The sequence below is a fragment of the Vicugna pacos genome, chromosome 35, assembly GCF_048564905.1.
Source record: "Vicugna pacos chromosome 35, VicPac4, whole genome shotgun sequence".
Lineage (NCBI taxonomy): Eukaryota > Metazoa > Chordata > Mammalia > Artiodactyla > Camelidae > Vicugna > Vicugna pacos.
This window is the reverse complement of record NC_133021.1, coordinates 19,701,303-19,721,277: the sequence shown is the minus strand read 5'-3', so window position 1 is coordinate 19,721,277 and position 19,975 is coordinate 19,701,303. Positions and strand designations below refer to the sequence as shown.

The 19,975-nt window shown below is 38.2% G+C and overlaps 1 protein-coding gene and 1 pseudogene across 8 annotated transcripts in view; both read left to right on the top strand.

Annotated features, from left to right (window-relative positions):
• The window catches only part of MINDY3 (MINDY lysine 48 deubiquitinase 3), an 82,551-nt gene that overhangs the window by 27,824 nt on the left and 34,752 nt on the right, over positions 1–19,975 (top strand). For 5 of the 7 annotated variants that reach the window (XM_072954936.1, XM_072954939.1, XM_072954940.1 and 2 more), the window contains 2 exons: positions 9,937–10,007; positions 15,084–15,164. In XM_072954936.1, coding sequence (XP_072811037.1) covers positions 9,937–10,007; positions 15,084–15,164 — 152 coding nt within the window. Of the gene's footprint in view, positions 1–7,046; positions 7,301–7,986; positions 8,041–9,936; positions 10,008–15,083; positions 15,165–19,975 lie in introns of those variants that run through there. The other 2 variants (XR_012067017.1, XM_072954941.1) reach the window with 2 other exon arrangements.
• LOC102526763 (guanine nucleotide-binding protein G(i) subunit alpha-2 pseudogene) lies at positions 3,452–5,726 on the top strand (annotated as a pseudogene). The gene has a single exon (XR_001460332.3). The product of XR_001460332.3 is annotated as a guanine nucleotide-binding protein G(i) subunit alpha-2 pseudogene (transcript).

Below are 19,975 nucleotides of genomic sequence, written 5' to 3'. Positions count from 1 at the left end.
AGGAATATAAAAATGAATTATGAGAGAAATTTTTAAATATGCAATCAGAATGAAGAGCTGAGATGAGGTTACATAGAATTATTTACAGTGGATCCAACCAGCAAAACTTACAGTCTGGTCTTTTTCTAGTGATAGTCATCAGTCTGGCAGTGGGAAAGAAAATGGGTATTGTGTGTTATGCAGGAAAGGCCAAGAAGGTTCAGTGAAAGATAAATGGGACAGTTTTCTCTTCTTTATATAAAGGACAGCAGTGCTTAATCTGTTATATATGTAATAAACATATTTTTCCCCAGTTTGTCTTTTGCTCTTAGTTTATTTTTGATGAACATTTAGATGGTTACCATTTTCGGACATTTAGATGGTTACCATTACAACCAATTCTACAGTGAACATTTTTTGTATATGTCTTTCTGTTCATAGTCAAGTTTTCCTGTAGGATAGATTCCTGAAAGTTAGCATGTGTGTTAAAAATGTAGGCTTCTGGTCTTTTTTTTTTTTTTAATAATAGCTTTTTTTTTTTTTGAGATATAATTCACATACCCTATGAATCTCCCATTTAAAATGTCCAAGTCAGTGGTTTTTAGTATATTCTTAAGAGTTGTGAAGCCATCACCACATCAATTTTAGGTAAGTTTTTTACCTCCAAGAGAACCCGTGTACCCACTAGTAGTCAGTCCCTTTCAGCCGTTAGCAACCATTAAGCTGCTTTCTGCCTCTATAGGTTTGCCCATTCTGGACATTTCTTATAAATAAAATCATGTAATATCTGATCTTCTGTACCGGCTTATTTCACTTAGCATAATGGTTCATCCATGTTTTAGCATGTACCCACATTTCACTCCATTTTACTGAACAATATTTGATTGTGTGGTTTATACCACATTTTCCTTATTCATTTGTCAGTTGATGGACATTTGGCTTGTTTCCACTTGGCCGTAATGAGTCATGTGGTTAGGAACATTTATGTGCAAATTTTTGTGAGGGTATATTTTTGTTTTTCTTTAGTATCTTCCTAGGAGTAAAAATCCTGGGTCATATGATAACTCTGTATTTATTTAACCTTCTGAGAAGCACCTGTTAAACTTTGACAAATAATGCCAAATTACTTTCTGAAATTTGCTTTACCAACTAGAAAGATATAAACTCACACTTCCAACATGTAAGAGAGTACCTGTTTTTCTGCATCCTGACCAACAGTCAGAACCATCCATCTTTAATATTTTGTCAGTCTGTTTATTGACAATTAATAGCCTAATTTAATTCACATTTTTCTGATTCCTGGTGAGCCTGCACTTAATCATTTTTCATACATTTGTCAACTTTTAACATTTTTTCTGGGAATTGTCTCTTTCTCTCTTTCGGCATTTTCAGCAGAGAGGTTATTTTCCTTTATTTACAGTTTCTAGGAGTGCTTTATAAATTTTTAGTTCTTTGTATGTTAAATCTGTGTTGTAAGTATTTTCTCTCAGCCTTTTCTATCTCCATTAACTTTGCCACTGGTATCTTTTACATACCAGAGCTTTTCATTTTTACAAAATTAATCCTCTGATCTTTTCTTTTATGACTTCTGTTTTGTTTTTAAATTTTTTTCTTGTATTTGTTTTATGTTTCTCTTGCCCCAGGGTTAAAACTAATATTCTCTAGTATTTTCTTCAGATGCTTTTGTAGGCTTTATTTTTTTTTATGTTTAGCTCTTTAACCCATCTGGGTTAATTTATTTATGAGTGGTGTGCGGTAGGGATCTACCTTTTTCCTTTTTTCCCAAAGAAGTACCTAATATCCTAATTCTAGTCAATTCTCCACCGATATGAAGCACATACTTCATCAAATGACACATTTTCCCACGCCTGAGTCATTTTTTGGAGTCTTCTTTTCCACTGATCTCTTTGTGAGTTCTTATGTCAAGACTATACTGTTACATAGTTACATAATATACTTCGATATTTATTAGCATGTTTCCTAACATTGTACATTTTCAGATTTATCATAGTCGTTTCCACACTCTCCGTTCCAATTGACCTTTATTTTCAGCTTTTAAGTTCTGTTTTTAAAAACATCTCTGAAGATTCTGATTGAAATTACAGTAATTACATTTGTGTATTATTTTAGAGAAGTGACATCTTTACAATATTAGGTCTTCCCATCTAGATTGTTTTTAATACTCCTAATTGAAAGTACATATTGTTAATCATATAGGTCATGTAATTTCTGAATTCATGTGCATTGCTCTACCCCAACTGTTAAACCTAGCTTTTGCTTCTGTAGTAGAATACAAATAAAACTGCAATAGAACTAGTCACCAAAATCATTCTTACCCACCCCATTGGTCCTTCCTAGTGAGTAGCATGGCATTTTAAAAACTAAATCAGATATTCTGTCACTTAAAATATTCTCTCACTTAAAATCATTTGATGGCTGGCTTCTGTATGCACTTAAAATAAAATCCGAACTTCTTAGCAGGGCTCTCAGATCCTTTTGTGATCTGGCCCCTGTTAACCTGCCAGGTGTCTTCATCCTTTACCATTGCCTATATTTTGAGCTGAGGTTTGCTTTGACTTTGTTTTCCTATAGTTCAGTCTTCCAGTGGCCTCCTTTCTGTCTTAAACAAGTCCTTCTCTATTTGTGTACCCTCTGTTTTTGTATGTATTGTACATATATTGCTTTTGTATGTTTATTTGATGATTATTTTTATTTTAATGTTTTCTTCTTTTCATGGGATTAAAATAGAGTCAGCTTTTATAAATCAGAAATCCACATTCTTCTTTGTTCTTTTTGATAGGAATCAGTATTGCAGTCTATCCAGGAGTAGTTAATTGAAAGTTGATAAACTCATGATACATAGACAATGAAAATCTAAACTCCACAAATGAAGAATTCATTTTGAAATTTTAGTATTTTTAAGTAATTGATATGAATTACGATTAAGTTGCTCAGTGCTGTACAAATATGGAAAGTATTTGGTTTATCAGCATAAATGTGAGGAAAGATCAGAAATGTTTATGTTCTCCGAATTTTATTACTTGTAAAAATACATTAAATTAGCTGGAACTAAGTTGTCAGATAAAATGCAGGACTCTTAGTTAACTTTTGAGTTTCAAATAAATAATCATTTCTAGTGTGTTTCATATAGTATTTGGAATATACTTATACTTAAAAGTTATGTTTTATATCTGAAATTTAAATTTAACTGGGCATCTTGTGTTTCTGTTTGCTACATCTGGCTAACCCAGCTATATGACAACTCTGTAGCATCCTGACTTCCTAGGAATGCAACAAACAACCACTAAGTGGGTTTTAAAAATAGATCCTCACTCGGTGGTGGGGGGAGGGTATAGCTCAGTAGTAGAGGACATGCTTAGCATGCACTTAAGTCCTAGGTTCAATCCCCAGCACCTCCATTTAAAAAAAAAAAAAACCCTAATTACCCCCCCCCAAAAGGCATAATCAATAAAGAAGAGAAAGGAAAGCCTTCTAATATTCAAAACACATGCAGGTTTCTAAATAGTAATAATATGAGACGCTTGGAACTGCCGACCCGAGAGCTACCCGTACAGGGCCGGCGGCGGGAGTGGAGTGGGTCGGCGGGGCCGAGCCGGGCTGGGGCCGTGTGGGAGCCGGGCAGCGGCCGGGCCGGCGGACGGCGGGACGGGCTGCACCGTGAGCGCCTAGGATAAGGCGGCGGCCGAGCACCCCAAGGTGATGGACAAGAACCTGCGGGAAGGCGGCGCGGGAGGTGAAGTTGCTGCTGCTGGGTGCTGGGGAGTCAGCGAAGAGCACCATTGTAAAGCGGATGAAGATCATCCATGAAGATGGCGATTCAGAGGAGGAATGCCGGTAGTACCGGGCAGTCGTCTACAGCAACACCATCCAGTCCATGATGGTCATCGTCAAAGCCACGGGCAATCTGCAGATTGACTTTGCTGACTCCTCCCAAGCGGATGACGCCAGGCAGCTGTCTGCACTGTCTTGCGTGGCTGAGGAGAAGGGCGTGCTCCCTGAGGACCTGTCCGGTGTCATCCGGAGGCTCTGGGCTGACTGTGGTGTGCAGGCCTGCTTTGGTACCAGTTCAATGACTGCTGCCTACTACCTGAATGACCTGGAGCGCACTGCACAAGGTGACTACATCCCCACGCGGCAGGATGTGCTGCGGACCCACGTGAAGACCACGGGCATCCTGGAGACACACTTCACCTTCAAAGACCTACACTTCAAGATGTTTGATGTGGGTGGTAAGCAGTCCGAGCGGAAGAAGTGGATTCGCCGCTTTAAGAGCCTCCGAGCCATCATCATCTGCGTAGCCTTGAGCGCCTATGACCTGGTGCTAGCTGAGGACGAGGAGATGAACCGCATGCACGAGAGCATGAAGCTGTTCGACAGTATCTGCAACAAGTGGTTCACGGACACGTCCATCATCCTCTTCCTCAACAAGAAGGACCTGTTCGAGGAGAAGATCACACACAGCCCCCTGACCGTCTGCCTTCCTGAGTATACGGGGGCCGACAAGTACGACGAGGCAGCCAGCTACATCCAGAGTAAGTTTGAGGACCTGCACAAGCGCAAGGACACCGAGGAGATCTACACGCACTTCACGTGAGCCACCGACACCAAGAACGTGCAGTTCGTGTTCGACGCTGTCACCGACGTCATCATCGAGAACAACCTGAAGGACTGCGGCCTCTTCTGAGGGGCAGCGGGGCCTGGCAGGACGGGCCACCACCGACTCTGCTCCCCCCCCCCAGCCCCTGAGGAAGATGGGGGCAAGAGGACCACGCTCCCCGCCTGTCCCCCTGGCCACTTTTCCTCCTCTTTCCACTCTATGTGCTTGGCTCCCCTGTCCCCTCCCTCGGCTCCAGAGACTGGGGGGAGGGGTTGCCACAGGCCTCCGTGTTTGAAGCCCGCCCTTGTCCCAGGTGCAGGGAAGGGCCATGGGTACCCTCTCCTGTCATCTCTTCTGGTTTTAACCATCATCTTGTTCTGTAATGGGGGAGGGGAGCACATACTGAGTTTCCCAAGGCCTGCGTTTGGAGGGGCACCCAGTTCTCCGGCCTGGGACCCCTAGCTTCACCCAACACCAGCCCCTGACCCAGCCCCAGTCCAGATGTTTACAGGGAGCCTCCCGCCTGACCCCCTACTCCAGGCCCCCCCCCAGCCACTCGGAGGCCCCAAAGGAAAAAGCTCAAGAAGCGTGAAATGCCACCATTCCTGGAGACCACAGTCTGCCTGCTAATTCTGATAGCTTTTTAAAAAACTGAAAGTCAAGAGAGAAAAAAACCCCTGCAAACCTAGAAAACTTTTTAGAGAAAAACTATTTAAAACTGTCCAGTCCTGACCAGCACCAACCCAACCCCTTTCCAGTGATTCTGTGCCTTGAGTGTGTCTGTGTGTTTACACCCATCCCTCTGCTGGTTGCCCCCTGTGTGGGCGGTGCCCTGCCCTCCACAGAATTGGGTTCCAAGGGCTGTTCCAGACAACTGCCAATGTCACTGAGGGCCTGCCCCCGCGGCCCTGGGCCCTGGCTCCATTAACCTAAATGTAGCTCCTTCGCGCTAACCTAGGAACTGCCGCTGCTTGCTGGCCCCTCATGCCCTCGCCCCAGGCCCGGGTCCTTCAGCGTTGAACACTTCCTTGCTTTTTTCACGTTTTATGAAATTGTTCACCTGGTTTGAAATAATAAAATGTAGAAAGAAAGAAGATAATAATATGAAAAAAAAAGTTCCTCACTTCAAAAACGGATTTCACAAGGTTCATGTCTCAGATTGTATGTACCTTTACCTCTAAGTGAGATAACCACATCTCTCTCTGTATTTTTTCTTTAATTTTAGATATTCTAACATTTGTGTAAAAAAGTTTTTTTCTTTAATTTTTTTAAACTATAGATTCTATACCTTACTGACTCAAGGGCCCTATATAATTTCATCCTAGCTTATTTTTTCAGCCATCATGAACCTATGCTGGAACAAAATTATGCTGCTTGCTTTCATTTCTTTGTTCATGCTACTCCTTGTGCCTGAAGACCTAGATCCTTCCCATCTGTATTTGTCCAGTCCCTCAACTCCCACCTCGTAGGCTCTCCCTTCCTGATTCTCACAGCTAAGGGAGACCAGCTTGCCCTCTGAGCATTTTGCCTTTGTAACGCTTACCACATTCTACTTTTATCATCTACTGGTTTGTTTCTCTTTTTTCTGGGTGGGGGGGTAAGTTTTTTTTAATTGTGGTAAGACCATTTAACATGAAATCTACCCTTATGATTAGTTTTTAAGTATGGTATTAACTATTAAAATGAAGTTTTACAGCAGATTTCTAGAACTTACTCATCTTACATAACTGAAACTTTTTATCTATTGAATAGCAGCCCCCTATTTCCTCCTCCTCCCAGCTCCTGGTAACCAACATTCTACTCTCTGCTTCTATGAGTTTGATGATTTTCAGATACCTCATGTGAGTGGAGTCATGCAGCTTTTCTCATTCTGTGACTGGCATATTTCACTTAGCATAAAGTCAGCAAGGTTCATACCTGTGCCACAGATCATACGACTTTTTTGTTTTTTAAACCTGAATAATACTCCATTGTATAGATGTACCATAATTTATCCATTCATTAGTTGCTAGACATTTAGGTTGTTTCAATTTCTTAGCTGTTGTGAACAGTGCTGCAATGATCCTTGGAGTGGAGATACCTCTTTGAGATCCTGATTTCATTCTTTTGGATTAAATACCCAAAAGTGAAACTGCTGGATCATATGGTGGTTCTATTTTTAGTTTTTTGAGGAACCACCAATCATGGTGGATTTCCATTTTCCATTCCCACCAACAATTTACAAGGATTCAAATTCTACACATCCTGGCCAACGCTTATCTTTTGTGTTTTTGATAATGGTTATCCTAACAGGTGTGAATGATACCTTGTAGTTTCAGTTTACCTCTTTGATTATCAGTGATGTTCAGCATCTTTTCATACACTGTTGCTATTCGTATGTGTTCTTTAAAGAAATGTCTAAGTCTCTAGCCCATATTTTTTTCTTTTGGGGTTTGGCTTTGTTTTGCAGGTTATTTGACTTTTTGCAGCTGAGTTATAGGAGTTCCTTATGCATTTTTGGTATTAACCCCGCATCAGATATGCAGAGAGGCTGTTTGCTTATTTGTCTTCATATTCCTGGTGATATTTGTATCTCTGCACTATGTTTAGCATGGTGCTTTTCAACACTTGGTACTCAAGGTATGTTTGTTAAATAAATGTAAGCAAGTTACCTCGTTTCCAAGGCAGCATCAAGTTTGAAAGGCCACAGAATTTCTGTAGACACCCTGAATGAAGTGAGAAGTGATAGTTGGGGGTGGAGGAGCAGGGTATAAAAAAGCAAACTTGAATATAAAACACTGCATTTAGAGACAGTCTCACTGACTGCACAGAGTTGCTAGGCACTGATCATGATTAGTCTTAAATGCTAGCCTAAGAAAACAAAGATATACAGAAAATTCTAAAATACGACATAATCATTAGAACTTTCTGCAAATGTGAATAGATATCTTTGAGACTTACTGAGAAAAGTCTTGTGTAACTAAATTCTGTAAATTTTAATATGTGAGAATAATATATTCTCACTATAATTACAACTTTGTACAATAGTAACTATTCTTAATGATGCACTTTAGCTGTCTAATGAAGATAAAAATAAATATTTATCCTATTTAAGATAATAAGAGTAATACATTTTTAAAATGTTACCATCTAAACAACATGCCTAAACGTGATTACTGACCTAGTCTGAATAATTTATTATCTAAGAATTATGAACAGCTAATTTGCTATATTTGGTAACATGATATTATTATAAATATACATTTGTTTAAAATTCTAAGGAAATAAATGATGTAGTATTAAGTCGTAACACTAGGTGGTGGTAACTGATTTTAGAAATTGAAGTGTGAAAATGTTTCCTAACATGTATTCTTTGAACTTGAAGACATTTAGTACTGCTTCTGTTTCAGAAGGAAGAGGATGGAAAAATTTGAAAGGCTATTTGGGCTGCTCACCCTCACTCCTTTTTCCTTTGAACAATGTTATCCGGTGATTCTCCAAGTTTTTTGATCTCATGCCCTTTATACGCTTAAAAAAAAATTATTGAGGATCCAAAAAAACTTTCACTTACTTGGTTTATAGGAAAATAATGATCACTGCCATTTTGTCAAAGATTAAGACTGAGAAATTTTTAAAGATGTATTAATTCATTTTAAAATAACAATAATACAACCATTACTTTGAATATAAATATTTTAATAAAAAAATAAGTATTTTCCAAAATGATAAAAAAAATTTAGTAAGAAGAGTGACATTGTTTTAAAATTTTGCAAATGCTTTTAATGTCTAGTTTATTAGTAGACAGCTGGATTCTCAGATCTGTTTATAGGTTCAGTCTGTTGGGAATAACGTATCATTTAGCCTCTGGAAAACTCCACTCTACACTCAAGAGAGTCAAGAGTAAAGGCAATTACTGCCTTCTTATGAAAATCATTTTGATTTCATGTAGTCTCCAAAAAAATCATGTGGATCCCTAAAAATCCTCAACTACATTTGAGAACTACTGCTCTGCCTCCTCTGTGCCTGTTAGTTAAAAAACATAAACTGTATGTATACATGTCTTCTATTAATTTTGAATTTACAATTAGAAAGCCTTAAGCAACCAGTTCTTGGTTTATACTATCTGGATGTTGTACTTAAGGATACATAGTAAAATATTTACAACAAAAACTACTAAGTTACATCAGTTGACAAGAAAAACATAATATCCTACTAGAAAAAAGGACAATACATGACCAGATGGCAAAAAGACGCCAAGTTTTATGTAGGCATTGCGTTTAAAGTGGACCTAATTTTTAACCTGAAGAAAATGCTTTTTAGAAATACATATGGACCCAAGTTACTTTTATAGTGATACTTAATGTACATGAGCTGAAAGCTGTACTCTTTTCATAAAGATTTTTATTACCATCACAGTTACATCTTATGAAATAACCTGTCTTTTTATTTTCTGTGCTTTTTCTATTCTTTCTTACTCATTTCCATGATGTCAGCTCTCTCATCTGTATGCTGACGACTCCCAAAGCTTTACATCCAACCCTGACCCCTCCCTGAGCCTTACTTCTAGTTGTGTATCCATCCTTAGCTAGAAGTCCTAAAGTTACCTCAGTTGTAGCTTATCTAAAACCATGTTCTCTCTCCATACCACTTCAGAAGCTACTTCTTAATTCTTTCTCTTAGTTAATCAGTATTTATCAGGTTCCCCAGGCCAGAAACCTTAAAAGGAAGCTTTGGCAAATTCTTCACCACTTAAATACATTGATTTTTCATACTTTGTTGCCATTTCCTCTACCTTGAATTTTCCTCTTATCCTCTTCTTGGCTTGGAAAGTCCCTACTACATATGCTTCAAGATTCAACTCAGACATTTAGGTACGCCTTCCCTATCACAGTGAGCAGATGCTCTAACACAACTGTAAGATAATGTGTGTGCCTGTAAACAGCACAAGTATTTTCATCTATGTCCTTTGATAAGCTCTTAGCCTTTGTAAAGCAGATAGCATGTTCTCTTCATCACCATTTCCCCAGTCTTAAGCATGCTGCTTGTGTTTATTTATAGGAGAGAGGGATGGTATCCAATGTCCGTCAAAACGTAACATTGAATGTGAAGTTTTACAAGTGCATTTTAATATATATCTGAGTTATCACATACCCACTGCCTGATCGAATGGTATTTTATAATGAGTAGTTCTGTGATGATAACTTGATGTGAACTCTTAACAGTAAATATATGCTAGGTTTTAAAGTGTAGTTTCCTGTAAAAGAAAAGGTTTCGGTGTAGAATATATATGTACATACATATATTTACACTGAAGTGCTTTTCCAATTTATATACTAATGCAAAACGCTATTTTGTTATAGAGCTTCTTGGTATTCATGAACAAGCAGCTGTGGGATTCTTAACACTAATGGAAGCTTTAAGATACTGTAAGGTAAGTTCATTTTCAAGGTGCTGTGCGTGGGTTTTATTCACATACCTACTGTTGTGGGTAGCATTTTTCTCCCATGACAACACATTTTAGCTTACTACTGTTGCCATGTCCTCTCAGCTACTTTCTGATCTCCCTTCCTGAGCTGACAGGCTTATCAAAGGCAGCATTAAGCTGGGTGATCATCTGAGTTTCCGATTTTTGAAGCTCTTTCCATTTTGAGGGTAAGGGGCAGAACCCAGTGTGAAGTAATTTATAAAAACAGAGATATCTACGGCTGCGGCTGAATATTCTTTTACCTCAGGTAAAAGAACGTCCTGTTTGTTCCTCACTAGCAGTGTGCTTCACTGGAACAACTGGTAATACTTTATCAGGCAAAGAGAAAGATTTGTTAGATGCCTGAAATTCTTTCTTTTGTCTATTTCATCTGAAAAATGATTTCACAGCAAAAAAAGAGAAGCATTTCACAGCATTAAACCCTTTAATACATGTGCTAGGGTTAGCAACTGCCGTGAGACTCTTCATTTTTTGATATATGTCTCTGCTTTCCTGGACAATTTAAAATACCTATTGGATATTCCAAATAGTTTTAAATGGAATTTAAATCACTAATGGCTTGCATTTAATAAGATGCTCAGATTTTGAAGAAAGAAAGTTCTCGTGTTCTTTTCTATTCTAGAATGGTGCTTCCATAGCAGTGGTTTCTGGTGGTGGTGATTATTTTTAGTAGCATTAACAGTATTTTCCTTCCTTCCATCCTTCCCTTTCCTCCCCTCCCCTCCCCTCCCTTTCCTTCCCTCCCCTTTCCTCCCCTCCTCTTTCCTCCCCTTTCTTTCCTTCCTCTTTCCTCCCCTTCCTTCCTTTCCTTTCTTGTTTACCAGACAGCATTCCTTTTTCAAGACAACACTTAGACAGGGGTAATACACAAGTGATAAACAAGTTTCTCCTGTCCTCATTCATTAGTAGTGATCACACTGTCAACAGTAGGAACTTTTATATTTTCAGTGACTTTAATTACACAAGCTAAAGCTATTCCAAGGCAGTCTAGTGACCAGAGAATCAAGTTGTGTCCCTTCCTCTCCAGCACACCCAACACAAACATTCACGTATCCTCAAAGTGTGTGTGTGTCTGTGTGTGTGTGTGCACACATAAAAAATGTAACTATATAGAGACAATGGATGTGTTAATTAGCTTTTTAGAGTGAATGCATACATCCAAACATCAAGTTGTACATCTTAAGTATGTACAATTTTTATATGTCAGAGATTTTCCAGTGAAGCTATTTTCTAAAAAGTGTGTATGGTATGTGTTTTGCAGGAGGATAGGGTGTGAAGGTGATAGATTTTGAAATCTTCACCCTTTGGCCTTAAGGCCCTGATGGTCTGGATTCTGTCTGTCCTTCAGAATTGCACTGATCTCTCTCTATTGCTGTGGTCCAGCCACGCTGGCCTCCTGTCAGTTTTTCATACACGCCAAGCCCTTCCCTGCCTGATGACTCTTCGGCTTGCTTTCATTTCTGCCTGGAATCCTCCAGCTCTTTAATGGATGTCATACTCTCTCCTTCAGGTCCTACTTCAGACGGTGCCTCAAAGACCCTTTCCTTGCCCTTTACCTCCGTGACCCTTTTTCACATTATTTCATAGGAATACTCACTTTGTAATGATCCTTTTTGTTTACTTACCTTTTTTAAATCTTGAATTTATTTTTCCATTGTTGTCCATAATGAAGTATAAGCTCTTTGAAGGCAGGCACATTGTCTTTCTCAGTACATATTAGGTACTCAGGAAATATTTGTTGAATGAATGAATGCATGGATAATTTCACCAGAATTACAAGCTTTTCTAAAATAGGTGCTTTTGCTTTTCTTTAACTGTTAGATAGAACAGAGGAGTGTCTGTTTCTCCCCAAGATCTTAGTAGAAAGTCGTTAGCTGCTGCATATTCTTCTGTTACTATAGTATTATTACTCTGGTGTTACTGTAGTTTTACTGCTCCAGTGTTCTAGCAGGAACTGTGATGTTTTCTAAGATTAAAAGATAGTTTTTAATGACGGGATTCAGCACACTGACACTCAGATAGGTGAAAGGCAGAACTCTTTGTTACTTACACTTCCAAACAAAAGAAAGCTACCAAATCGGGCCAAAGAGGAAATGACACCTGGGGGCAGGGCAGCAGCAGGCTGCAGCCCTAGGAAGTTGAGGTGGGAATTGGGATGGCAGCTAGGTTTCATGGGCCCTTTGTGGACTGACTGGCTTGAATAGTTTCAGTGGGCTCTGGGGCGTGGGAGTTGTCCCTCGTTGTCTGGTACCTTGCTCCAGGGCCACGCACAGTGGCTGGAGTATGGGGGACCCATCAGGGGGGTGGTTGGGGTTTTGACTTATCTGTCTTTTCGAAGGGAATTGACCAGCCCCTAGTCAGGCCCCAAAACGCAGTTAAGATAGTGATTTAAAAAAAACAAAAAACAAAAACCTACCTATTACACTGTGGTGCTCATCTGTATATAACTGTAGATATCCTTCTGAAATATGTATAAACATTTACTCTTTACCAAACATTTAGAGAAGTGGCATTAAGGAAGTAGTAGTGTTTGTATTAGTTTTGTGAATCTGAACATTTCCCTGTTTTTTTGATAGTGTAGCAAATTGCCCTTTAGAAATGAAATTAACATTCTGATTATCATTTTGGCCACATGTGTTCATTAACGCCCATGACACAGTCTCTCTCACGGGCTCTCTAGCTAGCTCTCTCCTTCCTCTCTTACCCTGTGTGCGTGTGTGTGTGTGTGTGTGGACACTTGCATGTGAGGTAAAAGGCAACTGTGAGTGCTTTTGGCTGTGCACTTTAAAAAAAATAAATATACTACTTAGATATCATATAATTCACCATTTTAAAGTGTGTCGTTCATGAGCTTTTAGTATATTCACAAGGCTGTGCAGTCATCACCAGTAGCCAATTTTAGTATGTTTTCCTCACCCTGTAAAGTTCCTGTGAACCCTTCAGCTGTCACTTCCTCACTCCCCCACAGCCCTTTCTGTCTCTGTAGTTTTGTCTATTCTGGACATTTCATCTAAATGGAATCCTATTTAGGATTGTCTGTTTCCTTTCACTTAACCTAATGTTCTCAATGTCCAGTCATATTTTAAATGTATTAGTATTTCATTCCTTTTTATGACCAAATAACATTCTATTGTGTGACACATCAGTTTGTGTCAGTTTTGTTTATCTCTTTATCAGTTGATAAACATTTGGGTTTCTGATGTTTGTCTGTTACGAATAATACTGCTATGAACATTAATATGTAAGTTTTTTTGTGAACATGTTTTTATTTCTCTTGAGTGTTTACCCAGGAATGAACTTACTGGGTCATATAGTAACTATATGCTTAACATTTTGCAGAACTGTCAAACTGTTTTCCCAAGTGGTTGCACCATTTATGCCTTCTTGATCTATTTATTTTTATTATTATAAAACACTTCATGAGCTCAGCATTTACCCTTTGATCCTAAAGTATATAATCTTATCCTTATTTTTTACTTCTACCTTAATTAAATACACACACATACATACACACTGACACACACACACACACTTCTTCTAAAAGAGTAATTAAACATCTAAACTTTTCAGCACAGGAGACATGATGTAATGGAAAGCTGCCACACTAGTAGGAGTCGGGAAACCTGAGTTTAATTCCAGCTCTATACTAGTTAGCTGTTTGAATCCAGACCAAGCACTGATCCTGTGTATTTCTCAGTTTCCGTATGTAGAATTGGAGGTCTTGCACTGAACACCTCTAAAACCGCTCTAGTCTGAACCTGTGATCAGAGCTTTTCCTTTTTCTTTGTCCTTTTGCTGTGACTCTTCTCTGTTGTCCTTAAGCCATTTGTCCTCCTCGACTGGTTCACTGTTGCCATTAGCACATCCGGCTCACCCCTCCCATCATGGGTTTTACTATCCACAAATACAAAAGAGCCTGTTTCCCACTGCCCTCCTGATGATGTGAATAAATTCCAAACGGTGGTCAGAAATGGGGCCTCCCAGCAGGGCTTTCGGCTGCTTAGGGAATAGTTAGCCCTGACTGCTGCGAGTAGCCGCTTAGAATTTCCCAATTCTAGGGAGCCTGTGTGAGAAAAGAAAATTCTGCAGATTTTATCGGTAAGTTTAGTTGTTTTTCAGTCCAAATCTTTGTCCACCTAAGATTGTGGTGAACATGATTGGATTTCACAAGTCTTATTTGTTGTTGTTGAATTTTAAGCTTCCTTTTTCCTCTGTCACACACACAAAAATGATACTCTTAAATTTGGGGTACTGTCATTTTTACAGATTAAATATATAACCTTGAAGACAGGCTATAAAGTATAACTTTTTGTACATTTTAAAGACACTTAATATTGTAAAACTTTGAATTTACCTTCTACCATGAAGAATCAAATGACAGACTTCTTTTATATTCTTAAATGTTTGGGAGGATGTATTTTGCTATAGAGAAATTATTATATTGCTCCATGGTCTTTGCAGATAGGGTGTTCTTTATCTTTAGTAAGAGAAAATGTCACACAAATATGAAGAGAAGCATGAGTAAGAATAGACAGGGTGTTCTTAAGGATTTTTCCTGTTACTTATTTATTCATAAGTCTACTTACTTGTTAATTTTAATTATTTTCCTGATAAAGTAATCATCATCAAGTTTATAGTGTCAAAGTTTGAGATACCAAGCTAGAATTCTAGAAGTGTTCATTCTACCTAGGATCTTTAATAAAATCTGAGAATAACTCTTAGGGCTAAACTAATTCCTTTTAACTGTGTAACCTTTGATGATGATGATGATGATGATGATGATGATGATGATGATGATGATGATGAAAGTGTCCAATGTAAGCTTATTAGCCCTGATAGCCTTTATAACACTCATTTGGACAGTCAGCATTTGACCTTAATGGGGAAGGCATTCTGGCACAGTCCATTATTCCATTTAAATATGAATAAGACACTAGTTATGCTTCAGATATTCATTGGCAGATATATAACAGACAATATAAAGTTTTCATTTGTTTATTTATTTTGTTACATTTGTTCTAGGTTGGTTCTTACTTGAAATCTCCAAAATTCCCTATTTGGATTGTTGGCAGTGAAACTCACCTCACCGTATTTTTTGCCAAGGTATGCTTATAGCAGGATTTTTTTCTTTTAAGTATGACATTAGACAGATAAATAATATAAGTCCATATTTAGTTTGAATCTTTGTGCAGACTTCAGTGTATTTCCTCTGACAAATGGATTGTTTCAAAATCTAAAAAATTAATTCTGAAGAACATAACTGTTGTATTGCTCTGGTTTGGGGACCATTTTAGTAAAATCTGTCATGATTTAGTTATAATTTCTTTATCTTTTCCAACTTAAGAACTTTAGCTTTTGATTTTTTTTCAGGAATCTCTTGTGTTATGGTGAAAATAATTGAATTTAAAAGTTTTGGGTTGCTCTTTTGTAGAGAAAATCTTACTTATGTGACAAAATAATTTTAGTTATAACATTCTAGGAAAATATTTTTAAAGCTGTTGATAGTTTAGTGATATAGAAGTCAGTTGCTCTTTTAAGATGGAATATTTCCTATAGTTTTAATATATATATAGTTACCATATTGAAATAGGTTAAATGCATTTGAATATGTTTATTTTAAAATTCTTAAACTCTAAGTCCCAGCCTTTATAGTAATTCTTTCTCTTCGAGTGGCTAAGAGCATTGAAGCCAGACAGCCTTTATTAGAATCCCAGCCTTGCCACTTCCTAACATCCCTCAGCCTCTTTTCCCATGTCTTTAAAATAGTTTTAATAATAGCACTTTGCTCTAAGAATTGTCGTCAAGCTTTAATATGAAGCATTTAGCAGTACCTAGTACAAGTTGAATGCCCAGTAAATCTTAGCAGTTGTCATCATCATCATCATTGCCTTTTTCATTTTCCTACATTTATTATATATTTTTGGTATGCCTACACGGAGTAAAAGGAGAAAATATATGTAATTATATTTTTGAGGTTTCTTAATTCTCTTGCACTTTCCTGCTTACTCAGCATGATTTTTCAGCTTGTATTTGTTAATGTTAAGTTTGTATCTGTAAGAAGTATGAATTATATAAATTGTACCAAAGGCTGAACTGACAGTGCTGTTTTTTGGATCTATTATTTATTGCTGTATTTACTTTTATTGTGCTGGCAAATATCCAGCTAGTGGATATAGTGAAAGATACATACATACCCGTTCCTTAAACAGAAAAAGCTGTAAAATACAACTCTACAGGTACAGACCTTTCTGATTTGTTACATTTCATCTGACAGCTTTGCTGTTAATTTCCCTCCTGAAGTAGAGAGGAAGAAGTTAAAAGCAAAATGTAAACCAAAGAAACTAAACAACTAATTCCTGAGTGATGATTTCATCATTTGACTAATTTTTGTGTCAAGTGTTACAAATTTCCAGAAAAGGAAATCAGTTCCATTTCACATACAGAAATGTATTTTCAATCCAGTTATTAATCATTTTTATCACCAATCTTATTCTTTAGCAGTAGGAAAACTAACAAATGCTCTGAAGCTATGTAAGCATCAAATATAAAAGGTAATAAGGTGAAAATATTTTAAATCTTAAACTTTATGATTGATACTTGATTAATGAATTTGTTGTCAAAACAGCAGAAGAGATTTCACAGGAGGTTAACACAAAGAACAGTGTCAGTTGACCTATGTAAACACATACGCTTTGTGTTCAAGCCTTGAAATGTTAGGGATGTTGAAAGAGTCATGGGAGTGAATGAGACCCACCTTTCTGTGAAACAGGCACTTCTTACTTGCCTGTCCTGGTCTTCTGTGTTGATCCCATAGCCCTTGGCCCATCAGGCTGTTGCATTTACCACACAGTGCACAGTTGCTCCTTCCCATGCCTTTTTCTGCATGGCAGTGGTCAGCAGTGAGCCTTGTCTGGGGCAGGGACTCTCTCATTCATCTCCTTTTCCATAGACCTCAGCCACGGGCAGTGAAATGTTGAATTGGAGCTATGAGGTACATAGAAAAACAAAAACCCCTGCCACACCAGTTGTAAGCCTGACAAAACAACTCAGGGTACACGATGGAAGTCAGTCAGGGTTTTTAAATCTGTCTTCATTTATTTGCACCCCTGAACTACTACTAATCCTGATAGGAAGGTGCACGCACACGTAAAGTGATCACAGAGACGTTTGTGCTAGGATATTAGGTTTTTTTTAACTATTATATATAATAACAATCATATGTTTCAAGTATCTTCTCTCTCTTTAAGAGCTCTTAAATTTTATCCTCATTATTATTATTCTGTTACTTACTGTTTGCATTTTCCAGATCTAGCATATAGAATGACATAGTGTACGGGTTCGTTAGTTTAATGAATAAAGCCTTTACACAAATTTTCCATAGTTGGTTTCCAGTGACATTTATAGCTTCTAAAGATATTTTTTCATGACTCATTCTGAAGCATCTTAAAAGCCTGGGTACTTCCTTTTCAGTGAAGTTTAGAGCAACTGAATTTGGATTGTTTGAACATGTTATCTTTAAAAAGAGTTGCAGGTAAATAATTTTTTGTTTGAAATAAAGTATTATAAAACTGGAAGAACGCAAGTGGTAAATGACTTTGATAATACCTGATAACATTTATTGGGTCCAACTTTAAATTTTTTTCAAGTGAAGTATTTATGTAGTCTTCACGGTATGGAAAATACTGTATACATTTTGCTGTTCTTCACATTATGATAGGATCTATTATTTGGTCATTCTTTCTTGAATATTTATATATTAGAGCAAGTAATTTTGGCTGTGGGTTTGTTTTTATTATTATTTTTGATTTTTGGTTTATTTGATTTTGGTGGGTTTGTTCACTTTCTGTTCCTGGCCCGAAATAAACAACAGTTTTTTGGGGTTTTTTTCCAACCCTCCCAGGTGCTTAATGTAAATGTTGATACCTTTTTCTATGAAACTGGTGTGTTTGTTTGTCCGTGTATATATTTAATGTGCTGACTTCTTTGAGCTGATTATGATAAAGTAAAAACGCATGTTTTAAGGTCACTATTTTCAAGGTAGTCCATAATTCGGCATTGTTAGATGCCTTTAAAAAGCAGTAGACCTATTCATGTGTCTTACACACTGGAGGTGATAGTAGTGGCAGCTCCCTTCCTTTAATTTTATACCATTTGTCAAATATTTACAGGGTATATAATATGTGCCTGGTGTTATGCCGAGCTCTGTGAAAACAGTGGTGAGCAAAAAGAGATTAGGCACCTGGTTTTATGGAGATTTGCATTCTAATGAGGGAGGCATTAATTAAAGAATCACACTTAGAAAATTACAGCTGTGATGCGTGCTAACAAAGCGTAGGTCTGGAAAGCTATAAGAAAGATTAGGAACATTTCCATGAAGAACTGATGTCAAAAATGAGCACTGAGGCATCAGTAAGATTAAACAAACAGGAAAAGGAGGAAAAAAGAGCATTCCCTACATAGGAAATAGTTGGACGAAGTAAACAGCGGTGGAACAAAGAGCTGTGTGTGAACAAATGAAAGAGAAGAGCAGTCCAGAGAACTGGGGGCGGGGACAGGAGGTCGGAGGAGGCTGCAAAGGTAGGCAGCCCACATGACTCTCTTCCAAGAATACTGACAGCCACTAGACTTTAAAAGTCCGTGGTGGGAGCAGCTTGGGAGAAGACAGGAAGGAAGGGAACAAGACTGAAATGGCATTTTGAAAAAATTCACTCTGGGTAATTGGGAAAAACAGACACACTGAAGGATAACCTGGGGAGGGGGTAAACAAGACGTGTAATTTTCCTGGTAAGCAAAGAATGTAGTTTGGTCCAGGGTAATGATGGTAGAGACGGATAGAAGTACAGTCGACCCTTGAGCAACACGGGTTGGAACTGAACGGGTCCACTTATACACAAATTTTTTTCAGTAGTAAATACTACATAATCCTGGGTTGGCTGGATCTCTGGTTGCTTGAATGTTTGGATACAGAACCACAGATAAGGAGGAACCATAGATACATATGGCTGACTCTAAAGTGACATGCAGACTTTCAGCTATACTGAGGGTCAGCGCCCCCATCCCCTGCATTGTTCAAGGGTCAGTGGTGTATAAACTCAAGGGATTTATTCCTGAGTTAAACTGACAGGGCTTGGTGAGAGACCGGCTTGGGTAGGTGAGGGGTGAGAAGTCTAAGGAGGCATATGTTTTTAACATACGATCAGATCTTAGAGACTCGGAAAGAACCCAGCGGCTTTGCTCTTGCTGAATGTACCCCCTGATGATTAAAGCAATTTCTTTTTCTTTGGGCAAATTGACCAGGTCAAAAGGAGGGATTAAGATACTGCATGCAGTTTGGGATACCTCAGTGGAACCCTGCCAAATAACCCCACTGGGAGGTTTATTTATAAGTCCTTCCCACATAGGCAGTGCGTTTTAGTTTCTCAAATATTAGCAGACCACCAAGGATCAGACATCTGATGAATGCTTACATGAAGACCAGAAATCAGAGCAAATAGGGGAAAAGGCACTCAAAAAAATAGAGACAGTGTAGGGATAAAAAGAAAACGTCAAAAAAACCCCAAAAACCATAAAAGAAATTATATCCACAATACTATGGAGGCTGTGAGAACGTTTTGATCAACAAAAGAGAAACTGAAAACTTACTATAAGAATTGAAAGACGCACTGGAAAATTCTCTTTCCTAGATCATTGCAATAGCTCCCTAACTAACGACCATGCTGTTGCCCCTGGTGGACCTGTAGTGTCTTCTCAATTCAGCAGCTCAAATGAGCCCATTAAAATGTAAGTCACTTCATGCCACTGTCCTGCTGAAAACCCTGTCAAATATCGGTATAAAGGATTCCTGCACTCCTTCAGGTCAGCGTTCAAGGGTCGTCTCCTCAATGAAGCCTTCCCTGGTCGTTGTTTTTTAGGAA